At 46.2% G+C, this 12,018-nt stretch overlaps 1 protein-coding gene across 2 annotated transcripts in view; it reads left to right on the top strand.

Annotated features, from left to right (window-relative positions):
* Positions 1-12,018, top strand: part of LOC139758479 (nose resistant to fluoxetine protein 6-like) — a 50,932-nt gene that overhangs the window by 25,694 nt on the left and 13,220 nt on the right. For both annotated transcript variants that reach the window (XM_071679956.1, XM_071679966.1), the window contains exons 11-16: positions 636-694; positions 1,789-1,972; positions 5,663-5,756; positions 6,883-6,982; positions 7,226-7,355; positions 9,880-10,078. In XM_071679956.1, the coding sequence (XP_071536057.1) occupies positions 636-694; positions 1,789-1,972; positions 5,663-5,756; positions 6,883-6,982; positions 7,226-7,355; positions 9,880-10,078 (766 nt within the window). The remainder of the gene's footprint in view (positions 1-635; positions 695-1,788; positions 1,973-5,662; positions 5,757-6,882; positions 6,983-7,225; positions 7,356-9,879; positions 10,079-12,018) is intronic.

Genomic DNA, 12,018 nt, shown 5'->3' with positions numbered 1-12,018 from the left:
CTGGCCTCACCAAGGTACGTCCTTGGCCTCCTGGCCTCACCAAGGTACGTCCCTGGCCTCCTGGCATCACGAAGGTACGTCCCTGGCCTCCTGGCCTCACCAAGGTACGTCCCTGGCCTCCTGGCCTCACCAAGGTACGTCCCTGGCCTCCTGGCCTCACCAAGGTACGTCCCTGGCCTCCTGGCCTCACCAAGGTACGTCCCTGGCCTCCTGGCCTCACCAAGGTACGTCCCTGGTCTCCTGGTGGCTTATGGCCTCACCAAGGTACGTCCCTGGCCTCCTGGCCTCACCAAGATACACCCGTGGCCTCCTGGCCTCACCAAGGTACGTCCCTGGCCTCTTGGCCTCACCAAGGTACACCCGTGGCCTCCTGGCCTCACCAAGGTACACCCGTGGCCTCCTGGCCTCACCAAGGCGAGCCCTTGACCTCCTTGTGGCTAAAGGCTTCACCACCAGACTACATAGCCTGTGTGTGTGTGTATGTGTTTGTGTGTGTGTGTGTGTGTGTTTGTGTGTGTGTGTGTGTTATCTAGATGCCTCATTGATTAAGTGATAATGATTTTCAAGAAACATTATCAGTTTACCTAAGATCACAGACAGAAGTTCATGGAAGGTGATCTTTCTTTCTTCCGCAGGAGTTCGAGCGGACGAGGAAGTTCAACCCGCTGGTGTACTATATCCATAGGTTCATTAGGTGAGTCGTCAAACCCTCAAGGTTCATAACTCTATATCAAAACCCATTAGATTTACCGTACAGTCGCGGAGAGGAAGTTGTCCCCCCCAGTTTAGTTCTTGGACGAGCCTGGTCGAAGCTTCACCGAACCTTCTGTGCATACGAGACTTCGAAGCACAAGGGCCTCGGAACAGCTTCAGATCAGGGCCGTGTCTCAAAGAACCTTTTCGTCTGTGATCGTCACAGCAGCGTAACTGGACGAAGTCCCCCCCCCCCCCCCCCGTACTCCTCCCGGTTCTCATGGTGACTCCACAAGGGCTCTGGAGCAAGATATGTTATCAGCTGTCGGTTCGAGTACCCTAAAGATAGTGCCGATTTGACAACGATTTCACCACCTCTTGTGTCCACAACCCTGATTCTGTGTCACTGTCATGAAGGAATACATTGTCTGTAAAGTGGGGGAGAGAGAGAGAGAGAGAGAGAGAAAGAGAGAGAGAGAGAGAGAGAGAGAGAGAGAGAGAGAGAGAGAGAGAGAGAGAGAGAGAGAGACCGACCACCTGCTCATCACCCGAACTCAATCGTGAATACAAAACCACACTTTAGCTGCTCGCGTCCAGGGCAGCGCCACCACACATAACAGACTCTTTTAAAAGAAAAAAAAAAAACTCATTTTCAGATTGAACAGACCTGTAGTATTACACCCAGACAACCACTGGCTTTTAGAACATCATTCCCAAAGACTTCGCGGCTCTCAGTGTTAAAGAGACGTGGATCGATTTCAGGATGAGTGTGGATAACAATATTTCCTTCAGTGATGCTTTTAGTATGTGGGTGTTCATGTTGGAGCCAGTCATCATCCCTCCCGCGCTATGGTATGTCCCCGTGGAGAGGTGGGCGCCACAAGTGTGTGTGTGTGTAGGTAGTTTACTTGTGTTCTGACCTTGTGACCCTCGGGATTTTGCTCTTCGTGTGACCTAAACCCCCCGACCCCTGGCGTGAGGGATCGAACCCACGACCGACCTAGGTTCTATTTTAGCCTTGCCAGTTTCCTCGCGGATGGCGCCTACTACGTCTTGGCTGTGGGAGAGCCTCAACCTCTACTGGTGTACCCACAGGTTGAGTCCTCCCATCCTGCTACTGTCTGGGTTCCTGGCGGTGTTCTCGCCGCTGCTGGTCCGGGGCGTCCTGGCTCCCTCCTCCGACGCCCCTGGAAGCCTCTCCTCCCTGTGTCGCCGCTACTGGTGGCGGGACGCGTTCTTCATGACCAACTTCTTCTTCTCTGAGTCGAACACGGATTCGGTAAGTCATGTGGGGTTTGTCCTCTTAAAAAAAAAAAAAAAAAAGATTTAAAAGTTCAGATTAATCTTTTAGCGTATGGTCGAGTTCAGTTCAACTGTGTCATCACGTAGACACACACACACACACAGCAAGCATGGGAGGTGAATGGCTCCTCTCAATATATATATATATATATATATATATATATATATATATATATATATATATATATGTGTGTGTGTAAGGCATGTGTACGTGTACGAAGAGAGGAAAGTGATTGGTTCTCAGTGAATGTAGGTTTGCGGCAGGGGTGTGTGATGTCTCCATGGTTGTTTAATTTGTTTATGGATGGGGTTGTTAGGGAGGTAAATGCAAGAGTCTTGGAAAGAGGGGCAAGTATGAAGTCTGTTGGGGATGAGAGAGCTTGGGAAGTGAGTCAGTTGTTGTTCGCTGATGATACAGCGCTGGTGGCGGATTCATGTGAGAAACTGCAGAAGCTGGTGACGGAGTTTGGTAAAGTGTGTGGAAGAAGAAAGTTAAGAGTAAATGTGAATAAGAGCAAGGTTATTAGGTACAGTAGGGTTGAGGGTCAAGTCAATTGGGAGGTGAGTTTGAATGGAGAAAAACTGGAGGAAGTGAAGTGTTTTAGATATCTGGGAGTGGATCTGTCAGCGGATGGAACCATGGAAGCGGAAGTGGATCATAGGGTGGGGGAGGGGGCGAAAATTTTGGGAGCATTGAAAAATGTGTGGAAGTCGAGAACATTATCCCGGAAAGCAAAAATGGGTATGTTTGAAGGAATAGTAGTTCCAACAATGTTGTATGGTTGCGAGGCGTGGGCTATGGATAGAGTTGTGCGCAGGAGGATGGATGTGCTGGAAATGAGATGTTTGAGGACAATGTGTGGTGTGAGGTGGTTTGATCGAGTAAGTAACGTAAAGGTAAGAGAGATGTGTGGAAATAAAAAGAGCGTGGTTGAGAGAGCAGAAGAGGGTGTTTTGAAATGGTTTGGGCACATGGAGAGAATGAGTGAGGAAAGATTGACCAAGAGGATATATGTGTCGGAGGTGGAGGGAACGAGGAGAAGAGGGAGACCAAATTGGAGGTGGAAAGATGGAGTGAAAAGGATTTTGTGTGATCGGGGCCTGAACATGCAGGAGGGTGAAAGGAGGGCAAGGAATAGAGTGAATTGGAGCGATGTGGTATACAGGGGTTGACGTGCTGTCAGTGGATTGAATCAAGGCATGTGAAGCGTCCGGGGTAAACCATGGAAAGCTGTGTAGGTATGTATATTTGCGTGTGTGGACGTGTGTATGTACATGTGTATGGGGTGGGTTGGGCCATTTCTTTCGTCTGTTTCCTTGCGCTACCTCGCAAACGCGGGAGACAGCGACAAAGTATAAAAAAAAAAAAATATATATATATATATATATATATATATATATATATATATATATATATATATATATATATATATATATTTTTCAAACATACCCATTTTTGCTTTCCGGGATAATGTTCTCGACTTCCACACATTTTTCAAGGCTCCCAAAATTTTCGCCCCCTCCCCCACCCTATGATCCACTTCCGCTTCCATGGTTCCATCCGCTGACAGATCCACTCCCAGATATCTAAAACACTTCACTTCCTCCAGTTTTTCTCCATTCAAACTCACCTCCCAATTGACTTGACCCTCAACCCTACTGTACCTAATAACCTTGCTCTTATTCACATTTACTCTTAACTTTCTTCTTCCACACACTTTACCAAACTCCGTCACCAGCTTCTGCAGTTTCTCACATGAATCCGCCACCAGCGCTGTATCATCAGCGAACAACAACTGACTCACTTCCCAAGCTCTCTCATCCCCAACAGACTTCATACTTGCCCCTCTTTCCAAGACTCTTGCATTTACCTCCCTAACAACCCCATCCATAAACAAATTAAACAACCATGGAGACATCACACACCCCTGCCGCAAACCTACATTCACTGAGAACCAATCACTTTCCTCTCTTCCTACACGTACACATGCCTTACATCCTCGATAAAAACTTTTCACTGCTTCTAACAACTTGCCTCCCACACCATATATTCTTAATACCTTCCACAGAGCATCTCTATCAACTCTATCATATGCCTTCTCCAGATCCATAAATGCTACATACAAATCCATTTGCTTTTCTAAGTATTTCTCACATACATTCTTCAAAGCAAACACCTGATCTACACATCCTCTACCACTTCTGAAACCACATTGCTCTTCCCCAATCTGATGCTCTGTACATGCCTTCACCCTCTCAATCAATACCCTCCCATATAATTTACCAGGAATACTCAACAAACTTATACCTCTGTAATTTGGGCACTCACTCTTATCCCCTTTGCCTTTGTACAATGGCACTATGCACGCATTCCGCCAATCCTCAGGCATATATGCATATATATATATATGCATATCTTTCTTTCATACTATTCGCCATTTCCCGCGTCAGCGAGGTAGCGTTAAGAACAGAGGACTGGGCCTCTGAGGAAACATCCTCATCCAGCCCCCTTCTGGGGGGAGGAGGATTTCCAGCCACCCGCTCCCTTCCTTTTTATTCGCCTTCTACGACACGCAGGGAATACGTGGCAAGTATTCTTTCTCCCCTATCCCCAAGGATATATATATATATATATATATATATATATATATATATTTATTTATTTATTCATTTATTTTGCTTTGTCGCTGTCTCTCGCATTTGCGAGGTAGCGCAAGGAAACAGACGAAAGAAATGGCCCAACCCACTCCATACACATGTATATACATATACGTCCACACACGCAAATATACATACCCATACATCTCAATGTACACATATATATACACACACAGACACATACATTTATACACATGCACACAATTCACACTGTCTGCCTTTATTCATTCCCATCGCCACCTCGCCACACATGGAATAACATCCCCATCCCCCTCATGTGTGCGAGGTAGCGCTAGGAAAAGACAACAAAGGCCCCATTCGTTCACTCTCAGTCTCTAGCTGTCATGTAATAATGCCCGAAACCACAGCTCCCTTTCCACATCCAGGCCCCACACAACTTTCCATGGTTTACCCCAGACTCTTCACATGCCCTGATTCAATCCATTGACAGCACGTCTACCCCGGTATACCACATCGATCCAATCCACTCTATTCCTTGCCCGCCTTTCACCCTCCTGCATGTTCAGGCCCCGATATATATATATATATATATATATATATATATATATATATATATATATATATATATATATATATATATATAAGTTTACTAAATCTAGTTATGCCTCGATTAATTCCTCCTTCCCCTACCCAGATGCTGTGATATAAAAGGGATCCTTCTTTTTTATTATTCTTATAGTTCCATTAATATAATTTTCTCGACACGCCATGATTTAGTTCCATTAATTTCACTTTCTCGAAACGCCATGATTTTTTTTTTTTTTACCTCCCAGTTTTCAAAGCTTCACTCCATGTTTACGTACTGCCTGGCATGTCATCACTTCATGTCAGTCACTGCGTTTCTATATGCTCATGGTACAAGTGTCATTCATCTTGTCTTCCCCTCACTGGTTGGACTTCAAAGAGTCGAAGACTTAAGAATGTTATACGTTCGCGTCGTCAACCTCCCTTACTTCTCTCACTCTCTTCTCTCTCTCTCTCTCTTCAGTGCCTGGGTGTCTGTTGGTACACAGCCGTGGACTTCCAGCTCTTCCTCGTCACGCCCCTCATCTTCCTCCCTCTGCTGTACAGACGCAAACCAGGTAGGTAGTTCGTGATGTCCGCTCGTATGTGTGGATTTGTTTTGGCGCGCAGCCATGCTGGCGATGGTAATTATGACGTGTTGCAGGTGCGACTATACTGGTTTCATAGTGAGTTGCATGTACCGTTTCGCTTTTTTTTTTTTTCTGGTCGCGAGTTGCAAGTCCTCTAGGGGGAGAAAGGCTAAAAAGAGATAAAAGTATTTTTTTTTTTTTCAAACATGCGTGGTTTCAGCTCCCAAATCTTTCTGAAGCCCAGTTTATCTAAGTCTCTCTCTCTCTCTCTCTCTCTCTCTCTCTCTCTCTCTCTCTCTCTCTCTCTCTCTCTCTCTCTCTCTGGTGGACTAATTTGTAGACCAGAACCTTTTATTGTAACGCTGCTCAAGGTCTGGTGCCGTTCTCGTTGCACTTCCTCAGTACGCTCAGTAAGACCATTGGGGGTTGTCCCCCCACCCCGTACCCCACTTTGTAATCATTTTGTTTTGCAGATGCAGTTAGACTGTTGCCACTTTGTCTTTACCATTATCGCGTAGCTGGTATGTTTCTACCATTACCATAGCTTCGTGCACTCAGAGGCGAGTCTTATGTTGGGTCATGTAGGGTGCATGAACCGTCTGGTTGGCGGGTGTCGTGTATTTGGTTGTGTTGCGGGTGTGGTTCATTTAGGATGTGTTACAGGAGCCGTGTAGCTGGCGTATGTGTGTGTGTGTGTGTGTTGTATATTGTTGTGTTGAGGGATTAACCTGGCAAGCAGATGTAACGAATTTTGGTTGTGTTGCAGGAGCCGTGGTTGGCATGTGTGATATATATTTAGAAGTCATACATTTTGGTTGTGTTGCAGGAACACGTCTGTCGGGGATTTGATTATTCTGCTGTGTTGCAGGAGCCGTATGGCTGACGGATGTGATATATTTTACTGTTGGTAGTTGCCAGCTGGCTGGTAGGTGTGCTTGATAGTTTTATATGAGCACGACTGGCCAACAATGTGATATATTTAGTTGTATTTCAAGAGATGTCTGGCTTACAGTTGTAATATATTTGGTTGTATTGCAAAGCCTCCGTAGGGGCGGCTGCGTTGCAGGAGCTGCCTTATTGGGTGGTGGATCGGCTAAATTTCTTTGTGTTGCAGGAGCTGTCTGGATGGGGTTCGTGACGCTGCTCTCCGTCATCATTCCCGCCACCATTACTGCCGTGAACGAGCTGCCTCCTGCTACGATTTTAGACATTACGTGAGTTCAGAATGGAAAAAAAAAGAAAAAAAAATGAAAAGGAACATTGGGTGTTTGGATAGAAAGTCAGTCATCATGATATTACATTCCACGGTTGTTTTTTTTTTTTTTTTTTTTTGCTTTCATCCACACCGTAAATCGCTCCTTGTTTGTCATACTAACCGAGAGAGAGAGAGAGAGAGAGAGAGAGAGAGAGAGAGAGAGGCAGGCCATCTGACGCCTAACCCACCCTCCCTTGCACAGGCCCGAGAAGTCGATGGCCGAGATGAAGCTGATCTACACTGCGCCCTGGTGCCGAGCCCCGCCATACCTGATGGGGATGTGGCTGGGCTACATCCTCTGGACCTGCAGGGAGAAGGTCACACTGAAGAAGGTAAGATGTGTTGGGAAGGGGCCATGGCTGCTGCTGCCTCCAGGGGTGAAGGAGGCTTACTACCCTACAGCTGTGTAGGGAGGCCATGGCTAAACTACCCCCAAGATCTGTAGGCGGTTAAAGAGTTCACCCCAGAGAAGATAAGCTGTGTCAGGGGGAGTTCACCCAAGAGAAGATAAGCTGTGTCAGGGGGAGTTCACCCCAGAGAAGATAAGCTGTGTCACGGGGCAAAGGTTTTTCTTCCATTCGTAACACTTTGGGTTATGTACAAAAGCCTTCGAGGAGGCCAGGCCTCAAATGAAGTAAAAAAAAAAAAAAAAAAAAAAGAATGAAAAACGTAAAAGATTGAGAAATAGAGAGAAAAAAGCCAAGAGAAAAATCATGGAAAGAATTGGAAAAGTTGTCATAATGATGTCGTAGAGGTTCGGGAAGACATGAGATGGTATTAAAAACAGAAAACAGCTTATAGGTTGCCAGCGACCATGGCTGTCACTACCACCCGGGTGTGTGGAAGGTTACAAGTGGTGGCGGTGAGGCGTTCAACCAAGCACTGCGTTGTTTGTCACGTTCCCTTCCCTGGCCCAAGGATGCTTTTTGTTTATATATATTGTATGCGGGTTGCTGGGAATCCAATCCAGAAACACTCCCTCCCTCTAAGTCAATAAATACACCCCCTCTAAACCGTCAGTTCTGTCAGAATCTCTCCCGTCTGTTGTGTCAGATTCTAGACCGTCAGTTGTGTCAGAATCTAAACCGTCAGTTGTGTCAGAATCTAAACCGTCAGTTGTGTCAGAATCTAAACCGTCAGTTGTGTCAGAATCTAAACCGTCAGTTGTGTCAGAATCTAAACCGTCAGTTGTGTCAGAATTTAGACATGAACCTTGGAAACCTTGTGTTGTGGGCCTTTTATCATCTGTCTTTCCCATATACTCTCCCCTCCTCCTCCTCCGCCACCCTTTCCACCGTACTTTCCAATCAAGATTTTTTCCCCCTCAGAAAAAAAGAAAATATCTTGGCAATACGCCAGTCAGTTGGTTCTCAGAAACCGAACCAGAGAGACGCCACTGGAAGAGGAGGGCTGTATGGTTTCCAGGAGACCCGATCCTGGATCAGCATTGAGCTGCTGGCACACACTTTGTCTCCTGTAACACCGCAGGATCCCTCTCGATCTGGCTATCTTCATGTTCACTCTCACGATATTTCTCGTCTCGGATCCAAGTTGTCCCTCTGTAGAATACAATTGTCTCCTATTTCCTCGGATCCTCTTCTCTCTCTGCGGATCCTCTTCTCCCTCAAATTCACGCGATTAGATCTCTGCTATCCTCTCTACCATCGTTTCTTGTACGTAGGAGGTGTTTTGTACTTATACTTTGGTACGCAAACACCCATTACTTGCTCAAACTTTGAAGCCATAGGCTCAGAGTTCCTTTACCGTCCATAACTTTCTTCTTGTTTTCCGAATAGATTTCCCGCTTTCTCTGGTTCTGTAGGCCGGGCACACCTCTCAAGAGTATTTGACCTCCTGCTACGAAGCGTTGCTCTTTTCACGTCCCTGCTAGGCAGTCTGTCTGTACACCACAAGTACCCACACCTCCGCCCACTGAGCCTCTTCCCTTCCCTCTCCTTCAGGTTCCCTCTCACTGGCACTTCTTGAGTACTTCCCCCCACTCAGTGTGGGCAAGGCCTCGTGTGGCCCAGATGGCACACCTCCTCCGAGTCCTAAAGAAGTGTGCTTCTACATCAGCTCCGATCCTTGCTCGCCTATTTTGTCCCTATGGAAAGCCTTAATTTTCCCACCCTACCAGAAAAAACGTTCCTTTGCTGCAGTACATCTCACGGAAAAAGAGACACCGTTCAAACTCTTCCAGCCACATCCTCATTGCTCTCACTCACTACCTTTGACTCTCACTTTCTAATCACTTAGAGCGCCCCTTCCTCCTCTTATCACCCATGTGTCCTTGGCATCTTGCAAGGTCGCATCTGCAAGGTCTGCTGATAATATCTCTCTCTCTCTCTCTCTCTCTCTCTCTCTCTCTCTCTCTCTCTCTCTCTCTCTCTCTCTCTCTCTCTCTCTCTCTCTCCTCAGTGATTCACCTCTGGTTCCTCATTACCATGGACCTTTCCTCAAGGGACTTCAAAGTCATCCTTGCTCCGATTCCTATTGCTGACCATCCTCGCCTCTCTGTTGTGTTCTCTCAGTCCTCCTCCTCTCGATCACCAGCAGGAGCGAAGAGACCCAGCGGTCTATTATTACTCCTGCTGCTGCTGCTGGTGGTGGTGGCACTTCGACGTTCAGATTAAACTCAGATTAAACCCTGAACCATTTCAATATGAGGTTCATCTGCTCGCTAAGGAAAGACATGGTTACTTATGGGTATTATAAGGTGGGTAAGTAAACCTCCCCGTCTCTATGTGTGTCTGTTTACCATCTCGCTCGGACCTTGGGTCCATGTGTGGGGTGTGTGTGTGTGTGTGTGTGTCTCTATGTGCCTCTACTCACCCTTCTCTCCCTCCCCACTTACAGTGGCAGGTGGTTGGCGGGTGGTGTGCGGCGATAGCCATGGCTCTGGCGGTCATCTTCGGCCTACAGGACTACAACACGTTGAGTGGTCAGGTTCTTCCTTACGACCCCGTCGTGAGCATCCTGTACAGCGGCCTGCACAGGCTGGCCTGGGGCGCCGCCCTTCTGTGGGTCGTCTTCGCCTGTCACAACGGATATGGAGGTAGGTCACCGTGAGAGGCTATATATATATATATATATATATATATATATATATATATATATATATATATATATATATATATATATATATATATTTTTTTTTTTTTTTTTTTTTTTTTTTATTATACTTTGTCGCTGTCTCCCGCGTTTGCGAGGTAGCGCAAGGAAACAGACGAAAGAAATGGCCCAACCCCCCCCATACACATGTATATACATACGTCCACACACGCAAATATACATACCTACACAGCTTTCCATGGTTTACCCCAGACGCTTCACATGCCCTGCTTCAATCCACTGACAGCACGTCATCCCCGGTATACCACATCGCTCCAATTCACTCTATTCCTTGCCCTCCTTTCACCCTCCTGCATGCTCAGGCCCCGATCACACAAAATCTTTTTCACTCCATCTTTCCACCTCCAATTTGGTCTCCCTCTTCTCCTTGTTCCCTCCACCTCCGACACATATATCCTCTTGGTCAATCTTTCCTCACTCATCCTCTCCATGTGCCCAAACCACTTCAAAACACCCTCTTCTGCTCTCTCAACCACGCTCTTTTTATTTCCACACATCTCTCTTACCCTTACGTTACTCACTCGATCAAACCTTCTCACACCACACATTGTCCTCAAACATCTCATTTCCAGCACATCCATCCTCCTGCGCACAACTCTATCCATAGCCCACGCCTCGCAACCATATAACATTGTTGGAACCACTATTCCTTCAAACATACCCATTTTTGCTTTCCGAGATAATGTTCTCGACTTCCACACATTCTTCAAGGCCCCCAGGATTTTCGCCCCCTCCCCCACCCTATGATCCACTTCCGCTTCCATGGTTCCATCCGCTGCCAGATCCACTCCCAGATATCTAAAACACTTTTCCTCCAGTTTTTCTCCATTCAAACTCACCTCCCAATTGACTTGACCCTCAACCCTACTGTACCTAATAACCTTGCTCTTATTCACATTTACTCTTAACTTTCTTCTTCCACACACTTTTCCAAACTCAGTCACCAGCTTCTGCATATATATATGGGAACTTCAGTGAAGGGCGCAAATGGGGAGGTGATAACAAGTAGTGGTGATGTGAGAAGGAGATGGAGTGAGTATTTTGAAGGTATGTTGAATGTGTTTGATGATAGAGTGGCAGATATAGGGTGTTTTGGTCGAGGTGGTGTGCAAAGTGAGAGGGTTAGGGAAAATGATTTGGTAAACAGAGAAGAGGTAGTGAAAGCTTTGCGGAAGATGAAAGCCGGCAAGGCAGCAGGTTTGGATGGTATTGCAGTGGAATTTATTAAAAAAGGGGGTGACTGTATTGTTGACTGGTTGGTAAGGTTATTTAATGTATGTATGACTCATGGTGAGGTGCCTGAGGATTGGCGGAATGCGTGCATAGTGCCATTGTACAAAGGCAAAGGGGATAAGAGTGAGTGCTCAAATTACAGAGGTATAAGTTTGTTGAGTATTCCTGGTAAATTATATGGGAGGGTATTGATTGAGAGGGTGAAGGCATGTACAGAGCATCAGATTGGGGAAGAGCAGTGTGGTTTCAGAAGTGGTAGAGGATGTGTGGATCAGGTGTTTGCTTTGAAGAATGTATGTGAGAAATACTTAGAAAAGCAAATGGATTTGTATGTAGCATTTATGGATCTGGAGAAGGCATATGATAGAGTTGATAGAGATGCTCTGTGGAAGATATTAAGAATATATGGTGTGGGAGGAAAGTTGTTAGAAGCAGTGAAAAGTTTTTATCGAGGATGTAAGGCATGTGTACGTGTAGGAAGAGAGGAAAGTGATTGGTTCTCAGTGAATGTAGGTTTGCGGCAGGGGTGTGTGATGTCTCCATGGTTGTTTAATTTGTTTATGGATGGGGTTGTTAGGGAGGTAAATGCAAGAGTTTTGGAAAGAGGGGCAAGTATGAAGTCTGTTGGGG

This window comes from Panulirus ornatus, chromosome 2, assembly GCF_036320965.1.
Source record: "Panulirus ornatus isolate Po-2019 chromosome 2, ASM3632096v1, whole genome shotgun sequence".
NCBI classification, from domain to species: domain Eukaryota; kingdom Metazoa; phylum Arthropoda; class Malacostraca; order Decapoda; family Palinuridae; genus Panulirus; species Panulirus ornatus.
This window is presented reverse-complemented; position numbering and strand designations above follow the sequence as displayed.